General features: G+C 38.9%; 1 protein-coding gene across 50 annotated transcripts in view; it reads right to left on the reverse strand.

Annotated features, from left to right (window-relative positions):
- MAP2 (microtubule associated protein 2) overlaps positions 1-20,945 on the reverse strand; it is a 258,015-nt gene that overhangs the window by 55,567 nt on the left and 181,503 nt on the right. For 47 of the 50 annotated variants that reach the window (XM_036022921.1, XM_036022918.1, XM_028508541.2 and 44 more), the window contains one exon: positions 12,108-12,394. In XM_036022921.1, coding sequence (XP_035878814.1) covers positions 12,108-12,369 — 262 coding nt within the window. In that variant the 5' untranslated portion in view covers positions 12,370-12,394. Of the gene's footprint in view, positions 1-6,959; positions 7,225-12,107; positions 12,395-20,945 lie in introns of those variants that run through there. The other 3 variants (XM_028508551.2, XM_036022947.1, XM_028508550.2) reach the window with 2 other exon arrangements.

Below are 20,945 nucleotides of genomic sequence, written 5' to 3' on the forward strand. Positions count from 1 at the left end.
CTCAATATTTGTAAAGTTTACTTAAAAAAACTAAACATAATTTGGGAGGATTTTAGTCCTTCACATTAAAAAAATTAAATTTAACCTTATCTGGTGATTTTAGTCCTAAGATGCTAAATTATCAGCTAACGTAGCTTCAATTCACCCTTTAACAATGAAATCCCCCCAGAAAGGAAGCCATGTCACTCAAATGGCCAAGTTCATGAGCAATATTTTCAATGTCATGTTCAGATCTTACCCGCAAGTGCAACTTGACCCACAAAGCACTTCCAGCACTGTATTTCTCTTAGGCCAGACAACAGATATTTGTGTAGGACAGGGATCACTGTTATCCTGACTGAATGAATGTTCTCTTCTAAAATGTGACTTTTGCCCTGGCTGTGTTTATGTTGTTCAGTGGATTGAGTGCCAGCCTGTGAATCAAAGGGCTGCCGGTTCGATTCCCAATCAGGGCACATGCCTGGGTTGCAGGCCAGGTCCTCCACAGGAAGCGTGCAAGAGGCAACCACACATTGATGTTTCTCTCCCTCTCTTTCTCTTTAAAAATAAAGAAATAAAATCTTAAAAAAAAAAGAAATAAAATGTGACTTTTGAAGGTAGCATCTGTACTTGCTTCAAACTCAACTCTGCTTCCATTCTTAAGGCAATCAAGGCATCTGAATTGGGTGAGACCTGGCCTTGAGTGAATATCTCATGTTTTGTGAGGTAGGCCAAGTTAGTAAAAAAAAAAAAATTTGAGAAAAGGCAGTTTTCTTTATGTCAGCATTCTGTTCTGGTATAGCTTTGAGGAGAGCGGGCTTATTCCAATCTTTCCAAAGTTTAGTCACAAATATCTATTTGTCAAACTGATGAGAAAAAAAAACAACCACCTAATTTTTAAGGAAAGAAAAATGTTTTTAGGCTTTAAGATAAAGACAGTAATATATAAAATGCAGCAGGTAGAAAAATTATCCAATGAATTGGTTCATTTTTTAAATTGCATATAGAAGTAATAGTAGTTATTTTTATTGCTGCTGTTGTTATTATTTTCCCTCTTGGAAAACAAGAAAGCCCTTTTTACCCCAAAAATATATACTTAATGACTACAATTAGAAAATTTGCACAGAAGCACCTAAATTACAGATTACAAGAAGCTTTTATCATTTTTGAAATAATGAAACTAGAGAAGTATATATAATGGACATCAAACTCTTTTTCCCAAAGTTAATGAATAAATAGTCCTGTTATTCAATAGAAAAATGCTGTTTATTGGTCAAGATGGAGGTGTAGGTAGACATACTTTGCCTCCTCACACGACTACAGAAAAAATTACAACCATATCTCAAAACAAAACAAAACAAAACAAAAAAACACCCAGAACTGTCAGAAAATTGAGTTGTACAGAAGTCTGACAACCAAGGATTTAAAGAAGCCACATTCATCCAGAGGGGTAGGAGGGGCGGAGACGTGGAGATGGATGGAGAAGCAGTATGGTGTGGAGAGGTGCTGCGGAATGGATGGTTCCACATTCACCTGTGGTGGATAAAAATTGGGAGGGGTTCTTTGGGAGCAATTGGTCCCAGCCTCAGGCTAGACCCCACAGTCCAGGGTTCCAGTGCTGGGAAGACAAACCCCCATAACCTCTGGCTGTAAAAACAGTGGGGGTTGGGGCGGTGGAAGAAGCTGCAGGATTTCCCCCACTTAAAGGGCCTACACAGACTCAGAACATATGCAAAGCCACCCACTCTGGGATTCACCACTAGGGCAGCAGCTGGAAGGGCACCAGCCGCATATGGGAAGTGGGTGAAATGACTGGAAATGGGGCAAGTGCTGGGCACACCTCCAGAAGCCAGGCAGCAGCACTATCCCCTTTCTAAACCCTCCCCACAGACAGAGCCACAGGGATGTGATGTGGGTTGCCCAGCCCTGGCAATTACCTAAGGCTCCACCCCACACAATTTACAGCCGCCTTTTCTACACAGGCCATACTACTAAGACAGGGAGTAAAAGATCTCTATCTAATACACAGAAACAAACACAGGGAGGCTGCTAAATTAAGAAGACAAAGAAATATGGCCCAAATGAAAGAACAGAACAAAACCCCAGAAAAAGGACTAAATGAAATGGAGATAGCCAACCAATCAGACGCAGAGTTCAAAACAATGACGGTCAGGATGCTCAAAGAATTCATTGAGTATAGCAAAAAAATAAGGGAAGAAATGAAGGTTACACTAAGTGAAATAAAAATCTAGAGGGAACCAACAGGGGAGGACAGAATGGAACTGAGAATCAAATCAACAATTTGGAACACAAGAAAGGAAAAACCATTTAATCAGAACAGCAGGAAGAAAAAAAGAATTCAAAAAATGAGGATAGGTTTAGGAACCTCCGAGACATCTTTAAAACATACCAATATATGAATCTTAGGGCCATGAGAAAGAGAAGAGGAAGAGCAAGAAATTGAAAACTTTAAAATAAGAAAAAATAATGACAGAAAACTTCCTTAATTTGGCAAAGGAAATAGACACACAAGTCCAGGAAGCCAGAGTCCCAAAGAAGCTGGACCCAAGGAGGAGCACACCAAAACACATCATAATTAAATTACTTAAGATGAAAGGTAAGGACAGAATCTTAAAAGCGGCAAGAGAAAAGGTGGCAGTTACCTACAACGGAGTTTCCATAAGACTATCAGCTGATTTCTCAAAAGAAACTTTGCAGGAGAGAAGGGACTGACAAGAAGTATTCAAAATGATGAAAAGCAAGGACCTACAACCTAGATTACTATCCAGCAAAGCTATCATTTAGAATACAAAGGCAGGTAAGTGCTTCCTAGATAAGATCAAGTTAAAGGAGTTCATCATCACCAAGTCATTATGACATGAAATGTTATAGGGAATTATTTACGAAAAGGAAGATCAAAACCATGAACATTAAAAAGGCAACAAATTCACAACTATCAACTGAATCTAAAAGCAAATAAACAAAGCAAACAACCGCAACAGGATAAGAATAACAGATATGGAAATAATTTGGAGGGTTATCAGCTGGGAGAGGGAAGAGAGAGAGAGAATGGGAGATAAGGTGCAGAGATAAAGAAGCATAATTGGTAGGAACAAGATAGACAGGGGGAGGTTAAGAATAGTATAGGAAATGGAAAAGCCGAAGAACTTACATGCATGACCCGTGAACACGAACTAAGGGGGGTATTGCTAGAGGGAAGTGGGGTACCAGGCAGAGGGGGGCAAAGGGGAAAAACTGGGACAACTGTAATAGCATAATCAATAAAATATACTTAAAAAAAAAAAAAGAAAAATACTGAGCCCTGGCTGGTGTAGCTCAATGGATTGAGCGTAGGCTGTGAACCCAAGTATCACCGGTTTGATTACCAGTCAGGGCACATGCCTGGGCTGCAGGCCAGGTCAGGTCCCCCAGTAGGGGGAGTGCGAGAGGCAACCACACATTGATGCTTCTCTCCCTCTCTTTCTCCTTCCCTTCCTCTTCCTCTAAAAATAAATAAATAAAATCTTTAAAACTAGCCCAAGTTCTAGGAAGATATGGAATACCATTTAAAAAGAAAAAGAAAAATACTATTTACTATCTAAGAACTTATTATTTTCAAATCATTTTATGGGCTTAAAGAAGAAGTAGAGAAAAAAGGATATTGGTGATATTTCATTCAGGTTGAACTTCAAAAACAGGATATTTACAATCTCCCCAAGACAATATATGCACATTCCTTTAAAGAAGGAAAAATCATGAAGTCTATGACTTAGAACATCCACTTACTTTAAGATTTAAGTTGTCCACTTGTCAGAAATAAAATTTCTGGACTCTTGAAATAGGTGTTCCTTACCTTATAGCCAAAGGGGCCACAAGAACATGCACTTTAGAGTGCTGTTCACAGGATATTTCAGTGAGATTTTCTACTGAGACACACTGTTATGTTGGGCTCAATTTTTTAGGAATGAACATGAAAATTGTTCCATTTTCACGTGTTTCTTAGCTGTTAGGTTATAGGTGTCTCTTAGGTTGTTTACCCTGACTTTTCATATTCTTCTCAATTCAGTGGTTTTTATTATCTAGAACTTATTTCTGATTGCATATCTTACTTCTACCTTAAAATAAAGATACATTTTCATTACTCCAAACCTTCAATCCCATTTTCAGACCACATCAAGTCTTCTACTATAAGCTTTCATGACATTCTTTTCACTATGATATCTCAGAGTTCCTGCACTTAATTCCTTTCTGGCTGAGTCTTCAGTTCTACGGTCTTCACTTGGAATCTAGCCTCCTCTCCTAGTTCCTCAATGTGCCTCTTTATCTCCAGTATTCCCTTCTAACAACTTTCCCCACAAGTGTATTACTCACACTGTGATATATTTTTTGTAGCCCCATTTTGTTTCTGTCATTTCCATTCTCAAAATAGAACCTGGATACTAACCCTCTCTTCTTTATATCAATTCAAAAACTATTTACTGGCACCTACTATAGAAAACAAGCACTGTCTTACACACCAAAAGGAACATGGAGATGAAGAAAGCAAAGCTACTACCTCAAAACACAGCCGAGGGATGGGGATTAAAACAAGTACCGAGTAACCTAGGGAAAATGCTCAATATGATCAATGTCACTAACAAGATATAAACATGGGACCTGGGATGTTCAAAAAAGGAAGAGGTCCATCTGAGAGGATAAAACCAACATCAGCTCTGGACTTCTGGTGGTGGACTCCTGATAATCTCTCCTGTAGCACGTACCCTTTCAAATGTTTCACAGTGCTCCAGATGAATGAAACCACAAGAGACTGATTGGGCAAATGTATCTTGCTTTGCAAAAGAGAAGACTGGGCGTTCAGTCAGGACTGGCCATGCTAGAGTCTCTTAGGCAGGAATCAAAGGTTCTCCCACCCCAGAAAGTCTTCACCCTCTGCTTCTAAATAGATAATTTGAAGGTAAAATATTGAGTCTAATTTTCAGGCTGCTGAAGCTGAATCATCTCTATTAAAGATGATTTGTCTCTGAATCTTGATTCCTCCCCTATTACTCATTTTGCCTAATGTCTTCCTAAGTTTTGCGTAAGGCTGAAATCAACGGTGAAAGCTGGCATCTCACTCTCATTTATGCATCCTTATAGCCACCTAGCATTTGCATAAATATGTTCAAAGTTACAAGAAGAGCCTAGGAGGTAGGTGTTCCTCTCTCTTTGCTTTTTAGCTTGGCTGGGTTGGCGCTGCATTTCTAAGTGTTGTGTGAAACGAGCCACAGAGGGACTTGGCAGCCAGCGCCTGGTTCAGAGTCCTTTCCCCCTCAGGACCATGATGCCAAGTCAGGTCGGGCTGAAACCACCAAATCTGCAATGCAGCACCAGTTTTCTGTTCATGTGCCCTGATACGAATTTCCAGACTCCCCTGACAGTCAAAGCACATGCTTTATGTAATGTGCCAAGGAGCAGTGAAGTGTGAGGAATGAGACAGAAAGGCTTGGTATAATGAAGCAGAAAGAGTCGGTTCATCTCGGGAGCATGGGGAAGAGGGAGTGATGACTGCTAGGTGCTCCCCGGGCTGCTCACCTCTCAGCGGCAGTAAAATCAAACCACGGCCACCCTTCCAGGTGGTATTTGGTCCGCTATTTTTCCTGGGTATACACAAGCAATACAATCTGTCTATCTATGTATCTATCTTTCAGACTTCAAAAAAATACATTTTGATTGATGAATAATATATTCTCAATATATTAGAATATATATATAGCAATTTATATGTTCCAAAATACTATTGAAGTTTTTCTCTTTTTTTTTTCTTTTATGGGAAGAGAATTCTTAGAAATGTAACAAGAGACAGATAAAGACTGTACATAATCCTAACCAAAACAAAGGTTTAGACAGTCCAAAAATAAACCCCAAAAGACTTGTTTCCATGACTACTTTTACCTGCTCACAGCAAATGAAGATTTTATATAATGTTCAGAATTATTCTCCAAATGGAGATTTAAAAACCTCAAAATTGGAGTCTATTAAAAGAATATTATGATGACAAAACATGACAACAAATTAGAGAGGAGAAGATTTGATAAGGTCTTAGAAAACTCAAGATCAGGAGGAAGGATCAAACACAAAATAAGACAATGATAATTACATTATATTTACAGTTAAAAACACACCAGAAAGAATAACTTTACAAGCAGGTCTGAATTGTTTTTGGCTAAAATCTGGTGTATTGGTTAAGATTCAAATCAAAATAATAATTGTTCAAAGTGTCGGTGAACCAAAAAAAATGATAAAACACTTTTTTCTTTACAGCGCCTGTGATGCAGTCCTGACATTTAGCACAAAACAAGACAGTAAAGAATGGAAAATTATTTCCACAAGTGCCTGGGAGGAATTTTCTGGAAGAAGACACATGGGAGTAAATGTGTATGCAAATTAATCTTAGTTTTAAAATATCCTGTCCTATTGTGTTAGGTAGAGCCTCTTCACAACTTGGAAGGTTTTGTAGGCAGTTCAAATGCCAAAAGAAGAGAATCGTGTTTAATTTGTTGAGTCATAGGTTTAATTAAAAGAGGTCTAGAGAAACCAAATTTTCTTATATTTTGATTTAGAATTACTGGCTTAAGACAATCACATCCGACTTGAAGGCATCGGCTGAAGAGCAAGCAATGACAGATATGCAGTAGATTATTATAGGAAGAACGGCCCTCTGACTGCACATTTAAACAAACAACTTTATGTGGCACTTCTCCTCTAATTTCTAACACATGATAAGCTCTAGCTAGCATTGCTACACACAAGCTCACCCCTTCACAAGAGTAAAAGATGCAGTTCTTTATTGCAATGCCCGTGTAAGCTAGCCCTCGACTAGGTTCAGAGGCTTCCATCTACCACCAAGACAAACCACATATTATGATTGAAGCTAATACCCACAATCTGCTTCAAATGCTATAGAGACCACATAAGACAAAGCAAACGTGACAAATACAAACCTCGTGGAATTGCCTTTTCTATCAATTCTCGTCTGTCTCACTTTTTCTAGCCCCAGACGCCTAACCTTTCGAAGGAAAACACTGAAAAGGTCCCCATTTTCTGTCCTCATCCAGCGGCGCCGCCAGGCCCAGACGCTTCGAAGTGAGGCCGTGTGCTTTTCCGCAGACCCACCCTTGAATGCTAAATACCTCTGCTCGCACCCTCCTCTCTCTGCGGAGCTCAGGGAAATGGCAGCGGAGCAATGAGTGGTTGGCATGGCAACAAGGAAAAGAAAATCTGCAACCTCTTGTATTGTTAGGCTAGCTTGTTTATTTGCCTCTGGGGGGTGGTGAGGATGGCTTTAGCTGGTTTGGAGGAGAAATGGCTCTGTACTGTATTTTCTGTGTACATTAATATAATGTTATGTGCAATATGCCATATTTAAATTGGGATGACGGCTCTTAGTAGTACATCTCAAATCTAGAAATGTTGGCAGAGGAAAAAGGGAGGAGAAAAGGCAGTTTCTCATATTCTGAGATTAAAAAGGGAAACAGAGGAAGCTTAGAGTGATGACAAACTTTTCCTCCATTCTGTATTTTCAAGTTAAATTCATAATTTCAGCAACAATCAACTTCTATATCTGAGTATGTTCACCACTTGGCTGCTTGAGTTATGTGGATGTCAAAGTGCTGGCCAAGGCTTTAGAAGGCACGGCCTCCATTGGTGGACTCTGAAATGTGACCATGGATAACCTGCAACAGCTCTTCCAGCTCTCTCTGCTGCAGCAGGGAGCAGCCCGGGATAGAATCCCCAGAAATGCTAGAGCAACAAAGCATTTGCGGGGAGGGGGGTGGGTGATCAACTGAAGAAATGCCCTTTAATCCTTACTTTAACTCACAGAGATAGCTGGCACTGACTGTGGACTGTGGATGGTCGTGAAGGTACTTTATACTCTCGCTAGCATTTCTTACTAGTGTTCAAAGCTTTATACCTCAGGACCATCCAAATCATGAAATCATGGTTCTAATTAAATATGTCAATGTTTCAACATCTAACAACTTCCCAAAATTGCCTTTCTCCTTTCATACTGAAAACTGAGAATAAGATGATGATGTTTCATCATGCTTAGAGGTACACGGATGTGGCAGTTCTGCAACAGAGACTGTCTTCTTTGGCTCTAATTGATCACCGGGGCAGCTGCTGCACTGGTGGGAATCAGGCGGCAAGCGGGGTGGTGGGGGCGTGGACAGACCACTGGCATCCATAGCAGGAGACCCGCACTCTGGCCGTAGTCACATGAACCTGAATGGGGACTAAACCTGTAAAAGAGGAGGACTGTGAAAGGCCAGCTTACTGGTCCCTTCTAGTTACCTTTCTGTTATTTTGATATGGATTTTAGCATGAGTTTGGGCACCACCTCAGATAAGAAACTTAGGCAAAGATGAGGCTCCCAATTTTCACACAGAGTTGGAACTCTGTGGGGACCAAAATGCATTCCTCTTGCTTCCTTCAAAAAATATGAGGTGAAAAAGAGAGGAAGGTTTATGACAAGCTTTTACTCTCTGATTCCTGCTTTGGAAAACTGTAAAAATGGTGGTTTTAGTTTCGTTATAACGAGAATGTTCTCAAGTGGCTAGGTTATCACTGGCTTCTCGTTTCTTTTTGAAAGCTTCTGTGGCAGGGCTTCTAAAATGAATACTGAATGAATAAATATAATAAAGATTCTTAAAGTATCAAAAGTTATGCTGTAACAGATGGGAAAATGATTCTATCTAACTTTCTATGGATTAGTTTTACATTGTAAGGAGACAAAATCTAAAAGGGAAAGCAGTAAAGAAATAGAATTTAGAATATTATTGCCTTCCAGCATTCCCTGCCTCCCTGTCTCAGTGCATAAGACTAAAGATAAGCTTGCATCTTAAAAATAAAAAATTATGATGGCCTAGAAACGAAGGTGAACATTGAAAAGGGTGGGTGAGAGAGAAAGGGGCCAGACCTTTGGGGGAAGTAAGCCCACCCGAGGAAGGAAGAAAGAAGGAAGTAGATGTGGTGATGGCATTCATGTATCCGATAATCTTGTTTACAGAGATGAATACAAATCAATGACCTTGGGGAAAAGAAGAAGAAAGGCCTTTGGATTAGACCAGTGATGGCCTGGACACCACAACATATAGCTAAGGACCCGACGACACTGGGAAATCCTTCAAGTTAACGATGTCCTGGTAAATGCCCTACATAGCGGAGAACTGCAATACACTGACAGATTTTAAGTGAATGCAAAAAAGTGGGCTAGTTCATAGTTCCCTGGTTCTCTATAACCCAAAATATAATGCCAACTCTTATCAGTCAGTAGTCTCCCATCATCAAAGGACAGCATTTTGGAAAACCATATTTGAGATTTAAGAGAATTTCCTTTTCCTGGGGATGGTTTTTGTTTGTAATTTGTGAAACAGTTACCTATAAACCATCCATAATAAAATGTATTACTTTACCAAGCTAAAGTTTAGAGAGCAATCTAATTGCACATTAACATCATTGGAACATCCTCTGTAGACACGAGGAGGCAATATTTTGCATTTGTCTTTTCCTGTAGTTTTCCACACATGGATAATTTATAATTCAATTCTTGGCCTGTTTTTTTCCGAAAGGAAGTTAGTTTAAAATCACACCAATAGTTTGAATTGAACACATCACCCTGGTAACCCACAGATGATTGTTTACAACACTGTCACTATGAATATACATACAAAGCTTTCATCAGCCTCCCAAATATAACATAAAATTAATGTGATATATGTTGTGCTGAATGTAAAATTAACTTTGGATGCTCCCGAATCCATCATTTAAAAGAAACATCTATTGGTCGCTTTTTAATTCATACGATTTTCTTTAGCTGGCAAGGACGCACTGACCTGGCAGATAGATTTTTCAGATGTTCTTAAGACAGTTAATTAGTACCATTGAAAAAAATGAAACACTGAGTGATGTCAGTTCTTCACTGCATGACCGAGCACGCTACAGTGATTTTCATCTTGTGTTTTAAACCTCTATAATAATAACCGACGAGTCAACTGATGAGAGTCCAAGACACAAAGGAAGGCTTTTCAATGGTTTTTACCATGATTTGAAAAGGACTTTCTTTTTTCTTTGACATTCATTCACTCCCTTCTTTATTTATTCACTCACTCAACACACACTTATTGAGTTCTTGAGGTACAATGTCAGGTGCTACAGAATATGATGATGAGAAAAATCTTGGTCTACCACGTTATGTCTTTCTTCCCCCACGATCACTTTGCTCTAACGTGTCCTCCTCTCCTCACACCTCGATCCCTACAAAATCTTCCTAGTTAAAGCTTCTGACCCAAATCCCACCGTCTACAGTTTGTATTATATTTGTTGGTAGAAAAATATTCCTTGAGTAAGAGTGCTCTGTTGTCTATATTGACACTACTACCACCACCACCATCAATAATAATAATAGTAATTGATAGGTACTATTTCATGAGCCATTCACTTTGTATACTTTACTATTTCACTTAATCCTTATTGTAACCATGAAAGGTAAAAATAATATTTTTATTTCATTCTTAGCCACAATTTCTTACTATTGGGGCCTATGCACATACTAGGCACCACACAGCTCCTCAAATCTTTGAATTAGATTGGACACTGCTACCCTCTTTTCTTGTTCCACATGGATTTCTGCAGGGTACTTGGTTTTTTATCACAGCAACTGCTGAAAACCCAAATTCACAAAGATACGACATCTCGTATAAAGAGATACGGTGTCTCCAATGTGGAAACTGTGCACTATCTCGAGCTAGTATTTCATGCAGTGTTTGACAGACAAAGAACCACCGTGATTCCTCTGAGTATTTCAAACACTCTGCCTCTGGCCCGTGGGTTTGCTGCAGCACCACAGGGCACCCTAGTGCCCACTTTGGGGACTTTGGCCCTACAGAGAAACAATCCAAGTTCAATTTTGTCTTTCTGTACTGCTCACTTGGTGCTGGCACACTGTTTTTTCTGTCCGAATGAACTGTGTGCACAGGTCTCGTGTCCGCATCCAGGTCACCTGCTTGGTAAAGTTCAGGGCCCATTTCTTGCACACACCATGGCACAGAAGCTAACACACTTTGCACAACACAGAAAATGCTCAACAGCCATTTGTGGAATGTGTGGATGTTTTTTTAAATTACACTATAAACTTATGAAATTTTCCCCCAGGCATTTGGAATGCCTTTCATATTTTCCCAATAAAATGTAAACACGCTTTTTGAACAGAGTGTACAGTCGATGTGTTGCTGACTAATGGGTGGAGTGCAGACAACGAATCTTTCCACAAGTAGGGGACAGCGTTGAAAGGGCAAAGCCTTTCCTATCGCTTGTCATTACACTTTTCGGAGTAACATGTCTGGAAGTTACTATGTTCATAAGTGCATTAAATTCTGAATCACAGAAAAATAAAAATAATTTTGAAGAGCGTTATAGCACAGGCTGCTATTTCTCTATGCTATTAAGCTATGTAACTATGCCATTAATGGCAATATTGTCAATCATACAGCAAAGTGGGCTATTGGTAAACATTATGCTTTGAAAGGATGTACTTGAGAGGGAATTACAGTATGTTTTCCTTAAATCATCTGAATATTAGGGATTAAAAAGCTAACTGAGGAAGAAATGGTTCCTGTGTTTATGTACATGTTCATTTTCTTTCTTTTCTGTTTTGTCTCTCTCTTTTTCTTTTTAAAGCCTAGGAGATGGACTCTATATTCCTTTCTGTCCTAAACAGTAAATATGCTTCTAATTAGTCAATCGGATTTAGGTCCAGCATCATTCAAAAGAATCAATAGCAAATGATTTGTGTTTTCTTTCAATGAATTAAACCACTGATAGTTACTGGCAAAACGCACATGCACTGAGCTGTGTGTCTATTAAAATTAAAGTGGTAAAACTAAAGAGGGAGATGAGACAGAGAACACAATCATTTCATCTGCTGGGCTCCTTCCCATGATTTTTCTCTCCTCTTTGTGTCTGTTTCCCCTGACTAAATCTTCTGTCCTAGCATTCCTGAACGAGGATCAGTGCTGTAAATTAATTCACTTTTGGGCTAAACAGACTTCAAAGCGCAAACCTGTACTGGGGACAGCACAGCCTTTAGTTACCTGCTGTTTCTCTGTCAGCTGAGGTCAGCTCTCCGTTGATCCCATTCTCTTTGGTATTTGAGTAAGCGCTCTGTGACCCATGCTCCCCGAAGGTGCCCTCCTCATCCTCCCTGTATGGGAATCCATTGGCGCTTCTGACAAGTCCTTCCCCTGCCCCGCCTTGATCCTTGATCTCGGGTGGATGCGGGTGTGCAGACGCCTCTGTTAGCTGAGCTGGGGTCCAGTGAGGTGCCTTTGCGTCATCTTTCCGATCATCTGCCATTCTTCAACACCCCGTGACCTCTCCCCTGTGATTGGAAGAGAAAAAACAGTAGCCATCACTTTGGGGAAGTATGATCTAACAGTAGTAGTACCAAGATAGAGCAAGTTTATAGCAAACTCGGTGGTTAGCTACAGTAAACAGGCAAAAAAAAAAAAAACATTCTAACCACCTGTTTTCAGTATCTAGAGGTAGATGTTGTCAACACTTTGGTTTTGGGTTTTACAAATCTTTTTTGGTATATCTATTCTTTTAATATAAGAGCTCTATCAACCTATATACACTTAAAAAGCTAGTGTTCAGCATTTAAGGACATAGTTAGCTTTCATTGACATACGATGTGAATCGTTCAATAGAATCGAGGAATCCTGCACTATGGGAAAACTGAGTAGCAAAAGGTGGGAAAATGTCTGAGAGGAAATGCTGGACTAAGTACTCCAAGCAGTCTTTTAAAAACTCAACACTGCATGAAACCTGGAAAATACAATGACCATGATACTAGCCCTTCCCATTTCCAAGGTGTTTACTTCAAACTGGAAATAGATATGTTTTTCTAGGTACTGCTCATCAAAAACTGTTTCGACTTAATTTTCCAGCAACATTTCCTAAACTTTATTTGCAGATTAAAAAGAAAAGGCACTTTCTCATAGTATAACTCTTACATGGAGAAAGGAGAGAAAATGCAGTATTAGGCCTATATTCTACCTGGTGGCATGACTTTGCATCTATGTCAAATCAGACGGGAAAAATCCCCGGGATATATCAGGCAGCTGTAAGTTACAGTAAAGTCTGAATGAATCATGGAGTGGCTCCGCATGTTTTAAGCGAATAGCAGATACTGCATGGCCTTCATTTTTACGCTGATGCCACTAAGTTGAATGATGTGGTTGACGGGAGTAATTTATTACTCAGTGTCAGGAAGCCGCTGCCAGCCAGGGAGCCTCGCCGATGGCCTACTGCCCTCACGGTGGGCGCTGGCCTCAGCACTCGCTGCCTCTGATAAGAACACTGTCCTTTCTTCAAAAATAGAACCTCAGGCAAAAACTTTCAAACAAGGAAACAAAAATCTATTAAAACAAATCTACTTCTTTCTCCCATGCCCTGTTTCGATGCCTAACAAATAAATTGAGCTACAAGGAGAGTAAGCTTTGCTACCACATACTAAGAAGAAGCATCTGTCTGTTTTTTACTGAGTTTGAGGTTATCCTCAGGTCCCCATTCTAGTTTTCCACTCATACCAGGAAGAGGTAGATGAATGAATTAACTTAAACTAGTTTCACTAAAACATCAAACCTTCCCCAAAATTGCTTCACAAAGGGTTCTATTTGTTGTCTTTAAGAATACAGTTAAACAGTATGTAAAAAGTTTAGCTTTTAAAACACTGATTGAAGAGTTTGTGAATAAATGTCATATATGTGTATATATACACCTATATATCAATAACGATGTGCAAAGAATCAAGGTGCCTTGTTTACTGGTTTGTTACACGGTTTCAACTGAATAAAATAAAGGGCTCAGCGCAATCCCTGACATGTTCAGTAAATAGTAGTTACTACTTTTGTTATTGTTATTATAATTATACTATCTGCCATTATATCCCCCATCATTACATATACAATATCTTAAGTAGGTTTTTTAGAATTATTGGCACAGGAACAGGAGCCTGAAAACTCGGTAAGCACAATAAGAAGAGTTACTTGTAGACCTGTCTTCGGATATTGCATCGGACTGAATACACATTCCCAGACGGACATGAACAATGCCTGAGACGGGAGAGCTTGCTGCGGGGAGGGAGTCCCCAGAACGAACCACTCCATATGTGCTCGTGAAAACTCAGCTACGTCTTTCATGAAGGTGGTTCTGCAAAGTTCTAGACTCCACTCTGCCGCTGCCTTCTAGTCCAACATCAAAGCACCTAACTCAAGAGTCTAAGGATTGTGTTCCTTCTGAATGGTTGTGGCATCAAATGTCTAACAGACTGAATAAATTATCTAGATTCAATCAGTGACCTTCTGGATCACAATAATTTATGTATTTATTTATTTATTTTTAAAATATTTAATTAATTTATTTATTTTAGACAGGGAAGGGAGGGAGATAGAGAGAGAGAGAGAGAAACATCAATGTGAGGTTGCTGGGGATTATGGCCTGCAACCCAGGAATGTACCCTGGCTGGGAATCGAACCTGGGACACTTTGGTTCCCAGCCCACGCTCAATCCACTGAGCTATGCCAGCCAGGGCTACAATAATTTATTGATAGTGAGACTCTTGGCTCAGCATCCTGATCTTGACAGGCCCCATTTCTATGTGTCACCCAATAGCTTAATTAAAATTTCCACATCTTTATGTGGTCCAATCAATTTTGTGTACAGAGAGAACAATTGTAAATAGAAAAGGCTTCACATAAAGAAGTACATGCTGTGTTAATGTCACTTTTTAAGAAATTAACAGCTTTTATATTTTAGGACAGTTTTAGATTTACAGAAGAATTGGGCAGATAGAACCGAGTTCCCATGTAGCCCCTGCACACAATTTCCCATTCTTAACATCTTACATGAGAACAGTGAATTTGTTATAGTTCATGAAATAACAGTAATACACTATTACTAAAGTCCATAGTTTCTTCAGATTGCCCTAGTTTTCACCGTAGGTCTCCTTTCTATTTTGTCTCAGGATCCCATCCAGGATACTATATTACATCGAATTTTCGTGTCTCTCGGGTTCCTCTTGGCTGTGAGAGTTTCTCAGATCTTCCTTGGTTTTGATGACTTAGAAGTACTAATCAAGCAAATTACAGGGCACCCTTCTATTGAAAATTATCTGATTTTTTTATGTTTAGTTTTCAATCATGTGTTTTTGGGCTTGAGAAATGATGGCACAGGCATGTGCAACACCAGCGAGAGCTTTTCAAACGCCCAGACACATTGGAATCCCGGGGAAGGGCAGTGGTGTGGACAGAATCCCGGCCAACAGCCCATAGAGCCCTTTATCTGGTGCCATGTGTGCCAACATCTCTAAACAGATTTGGGAAATACTTAGGTTTTCACGTTAGCCCATGTTTAACTCTGGGAGTTTTAGCCACAGATACTCAAAGTAAATAAAACGTTATGAGCACCCACAGCTCCCAAGCAGTTTCTTGCCCAGGGTTCTCTGGCAAAGATTTCTCGGTGACTAAAAATCCTCATCTTGAACCCTCCCAAAAACAATGCCAAAATGAAGGGAGTGCTACTTAATAATCATCCACTTAACATGTTAAGATAATTTGTTTTCAGGACATCAGGCATTCATAAAGTGAAGTCCTTAGTGTTTAATGCTTCAGAGTTTTGGATTATTTCTTTTCAAGTAATCAATAAAAACTAATTTTGTAAGAAGAAAGGAATGGTTGGCCATGTTGATTTCAACTAATATCAGAGGCACGAATGACTGAATTTATAACCTAAAACACATCATCTGACTTCCTGATGAGACGATGCAGATAATACTCTTTAAAATGTGTGCAGATTAATCAGATTTCACTTTCTTATTTGTTGGGCTTTTGAAATGTACATAGTCTACCCATCTATTAAGTGACAACCATCTTAGAAAATTTCAAGTTGGTATTGCTCTGACACAACTACTTTGACAAAAAACATGACTTGAAAGGTTTCTTTCTGCTCTATTGAAAAACTTCCGGAATCAAAGGAGACACTATTTGGCCACACTCACTTCTAATGAGTACATGATATTATTAAAATACCGCCCACTCATGGTGAATTTCACTTAAACTCCTACGCAGGGTTTTGAAGTCACAGTTTAATCTCTAATCCTCAAAATGGTATTATGACCATTACAGTTAAAAATGACCACAGCTTCCTTTAATCACTTGTTACTGATGTATAATATTTTTACCCGAATCTCTCTGAAAGATGTCCATGTGGGATTAAAGAAGATAAGGAAGCTGACAAAGGCAATCTCCTCCAAATCTGTAAGAGGAAACCGTGACATACAAAGAACCTGAGCATTCCATTCCCACTCCGCATTGAGAAAGACTCTCCTCTCTCTATGTTGCAAAAGACCACTAATCCTAGCCGCTGAACAGCTGGAGAGCTGCCACACCATCTTCTGATTAGATAAAGCAAGTATGAACCTTCCCAAACTCCTCTTCCTCTCCCCCTCCAAAAAGTCTAGCTTGATACTCTGAGCAAGGAAATTTTAAAAAAAATACTAGGTGCAAGACATTGATTTATAATTTATAATAAATTACAATGAAATCTTATCTATTAGGGCTAAACACAAATGCCAACACAAATGCCAATACAAATGAGGATATAGTTACTTACAATGTGGATTTTTAAAAAATCCAACAAGTTTAAATTTCTATTGATATCAGAATGAGACATTTCATTTGACTTTTATCATATCATGGCTATTTTGCTGCATATTATAGTTCCCTAGTGTTCTTCCCCAAAAGATACACAGTTGGGAAAAACTGGAAGAGAAGATCTTGTGCCACCAGATTGAGCTTCAATCTTTGCTACCCTTCGTAATTAAACAATTGTGCCTTGGCATTTGTTTGTTGAAAGTTCTCTAAGGATAGATTTATTTCTTCTTTCATCAAAATCCCAACTTTTGGCCCTGGCAGGCGTAGCTCAGTGGATTGAGCGTGGGCTGGGAACCAAAGTGTCCCAGGTTCGATTCCCAGCCAGGGTACATTCCTGGGTTGCAGGCCAGAACCCCCAGCAACCGCACATTGATGTTTCTCTCTCTCTCTCTCTCTCTCCCTCCCTTCCCTCTCTAAAAATAAATAAATAAAATCTTTAAAAAAAATCCCAACTTTTAAAATTCAAGTTCTTAACATTCCAGCTTTTCCCTTCAACAAGGCTCTTCTCAATCTAATGCCCCTTGGTAAGAGCTGTCGAATCACTGATCAATGCTACACTTCACTTAATTTTACTGATGGGTAATTTTGTAAGACATAAGATTCTTTAGGGTTTGGTAATCTGACATTAACCTCTGATTCCAATGACATGAGCCCAACCATATGACTTGGCATTGATCAGATTTCTAATTTGAATATTGATTCCATATCATCTTATATCCTCATAATAAAACTGCTATAACCAGGATGAAAACAGTAGTTGTAAATATGTAAGTCCAAGTCGAAATGGTATACAGATTAATTCCTTGTCGATTTCATGTCTGCAAAATTCCTCAGCTTTGTTTTTAGGTATTTTTGATGCACATACATATAATACTGTAAAGTAAAATTAGTACTTTTCCAATATTGATTAGAAGGTTTTAGTACCATGAGTCAGGAACCTTACAAGTAGTCAAATCTCTTAGATAATTCTAGTTAAGAAATACCGCAAAAGAGAAGCAAGCAAGCAACTAAAAGAATGAAAGAAACAACAAATAAGAAAATAAAGAACAGAATAAAGGAAATATACAATTCAACAGAAAACATGGCTTTTGGGCCAAGACTCAATTCATATTTTGGGACAGACTGATTCCAATTTTCAACTATTTTCTAGAACAATTTTTATCTAAGATGACAATTTGTAGCTTATCAGTAGGCCAGTACTGCTATTGTTTGTCAGATTCCTAGAATACTGATTATGTTACTAATTAGATTCCTATTATATTGAGATTCTCTTGTATTTAAATGCATCTGCCTTAAAATTTTTCCAAACCTAAGACTATAGTGCTCTATGTTAAAAACTCTCGGATTGTACTTGACTACCTGCTCAGACACTTACATAAACTCATACTTTCTGTGTATGAGAACAGATTTGGACTCATGCCCAGGCAACACAAAATCACACCTCCAAATCTGCGAGACGACTCTTGAAAACATTGTCTCTTGTGACATGATTATCCCTTGCATGAGATATATACAATAAATTATTTTGTGTTGGAATTTAGAAGTAAGTTAATACGGACTACGCTGTTTTCTAGTATTTCAGACAAATCAGTAATACAGCCGTTCCCATACTTTCCCTTAATTACCAGAAACTTAACTGTAGTATTTATCTCATTCTATGTATTCAGTACTGCATGTGACTTACTTATATATAATTCAATTGCAAAGCATCAAGTTTTTCCTCAAACCAGGCAGAATACATTTACAAATAATAAGTACACATATTGACTTCCAATATTTTACTTTAAGGTATCATTCTGTGACAAAATGATATATTATTCAACACACATGGCTTTCATGTTATCTTTCATGTATCTATAAAGTGAATAAAATATAAAATAGACATCAGTCTTTTCTACATAAAGCATTTTATAAAACCTTACATGATATTCTAGCTCTTTCAGAGAAGTTACAGGTTAACAAACTCTTAATAAAAATATGATTTCTTGAAAAACTAACATTAGTTTTTTTAAAAAGGTATTTCTCCTTTATCCATCTTCCCTAGAAGAGTCTTCTAACTTGTCATCCAAGCAAATGTTGGTAATAAACAAATGACAGCTTTAAAGTAACAAGTTACTTTTGGGAGGTGGCTAAATAACACACTTTTGTTCGTTCTTCCTAAGGGTTATAAATTATATGTGCACATTAAAATTTAATGTGTTCAAAGGCTCGCTAAAAAAGAGAAGCGTTTGCATCTGGAACGCCATCTATCATTGGGCTTCCTGCGTACTATACACGAAAAGCAAAGTCTGATGTACTCTGATAGTTCCTGTATTTTCTGTTCGTCAAAGCAAGTCATGAAGGGATATTTGTTTAAGTGTATCAAACAGAAGTTCCTGAGCACATGTGCCCTGAGGGCTCGTAGATCCAAAAAAATAAACAATAAGGTACAGCTGTCACATTTCCTTCACTATTCAAAGGGAAGAAATAAGCAGAGATGCTCAGCAAAAATTGTCCCTGACAGCTCTGCTGGATTTTGAGCTACTAAGGAAGTTGTTTTCTCACGGCAAATCCAGGGCTAAAGATGTAAAATGGAGATACGTTTTATTTAAAATAAAGTATTTTCTTTTTCTTGTTTGTTTTTTAAAAGTAAGATTTTATCTATTTATTTTTAGAGAGGGGAAGGCAGGGAGAAAGAGGGAGAGAAACATCAATGTGTGGTTGCCTCTTGTGTGCCCCCTACTGGGGACCTGGCCTGCAACCCAGGCATGTGTCCTGACTGGGCACTGAACCAGCGACCCTTTGGTTTGCAGGCTGGCACTCAAATCACTGAGCCACACCAGACAGGGATAAAAAAAAAAACAACATTTCCTAATTTTCTATCTACTTAGTTAGAAGTTTTCATGCTTTTCCTTCAGAGTATGAAAAGGGTTATGCAAAAGATGCACATGATAGTACTACACAGACTGATGGAAGTACCATTTACCTATAAGCTGGGTTTCAAATATTCATTGAATGTTGAATGAGTAATTCACCAAGCTCCTGACTCCAGATAGGCACAAAGAAAAGGTTCTGTTGGCTGTAAATGTTTGGCCAACACTAGCTCCATCACTGAAAGGAGGATGGTTTGAAACCTAATTTTCAGGTGTGGCAGGTGAACTGGTCCTGAGGTTGTAACTGCTAGGAGGGAGCACATGAAGAGTAACGCCCAGGAGAACGAACTACTAGACCTGAACAAAACTTACTTAGTAGACATAATACAGAGCATGTGACGTGTACATGTAAAAATACCTTTGAGACAAACTGTTTCATCTCATCTCAAAAACGGTTTTAAAATCATGACACTGAAACACTTTTTGGTGATCATTCCCTTCCAATATATCTTAATGTGTTTTCAGCCAATTCCCTCCAACATCAACCTAATAAATTAGAATTTCTGGGTATGGGCTTTGGAAATTGGTACTTTCACAAGTTCACCAGGTGATTCTGAGACACTCAAGTTGGAAGTCTTGTGCTTTGCAAGCCTGCTGCACAGGGCTTCGGAAAAGAACGGAGTGACAGAAACACACACACGGAACGGTCTCGTGGAAGAATTGGCCTAAAGGGAAGAGGCAATGATCTTCTGATACTCCATGTAATCTTTCTCACAAATGGAAGCTGCACCTTTCACTTCCTTAGCCCAGGACATTTGTAAGAGGTGCTGGATTCCAGTCACGGGATGAACTGCTTTTATTCACCTTCCTGGGAACACGCCAGTTCTCTGTCGTGTCCAACCCTACTCGAGGGAGGCAGCCATATCTCAGAAGAAGATTTAAAATCACCCATTGTCTGTGGTATAAGCCTACTTCATGTTGTGAAAACAATGATTAATCTTTGCTCAGTCTAACAACATCTTCACATTGTTTAGAATATTTATTTTAAACTCCTTGGCATTTATTAATGGTTTATGACAAAAGTACACTTGTTTAAAATATGTCAAATCAAGTTATAATGTCCTTCACCTGTTAGATCATTTGGGAGATGGGTGTGGGTAATGGGTAGGGTGCGAACGTGTGATAGAAAATTCCCAGCCAGGAAAGCTCTCAAAGAAGTCAGTCAGCGATCTCATGTCTAGATAACTGAGACATGCTAGAAGTGTCCTTTAGTAGGATAGAACTTTGTCTCTCGGGATTCCCATCGAACGGCAGACCTCACTGTTTTTCTTTGGATTATAATATTAGAAAGATCACAAAGCACAGA

The sequence above is a fragment of the Phyllostomus discolor genome, chromosome 4, assembly GCF_004126475.2.
Source record: "Phyllostomus discolor isolate MPI-MPIP mPhyDis1 chromosome 4, mPhyDis1.pri.v3, whole genome shotgun sequence".
Lineage (NCBI taxonomy): Eukaryota > Metazoa > Chordata > Mammalia > Chiroptera > Phyllostomidae > Phyllostomus > Phyllostomus discolor.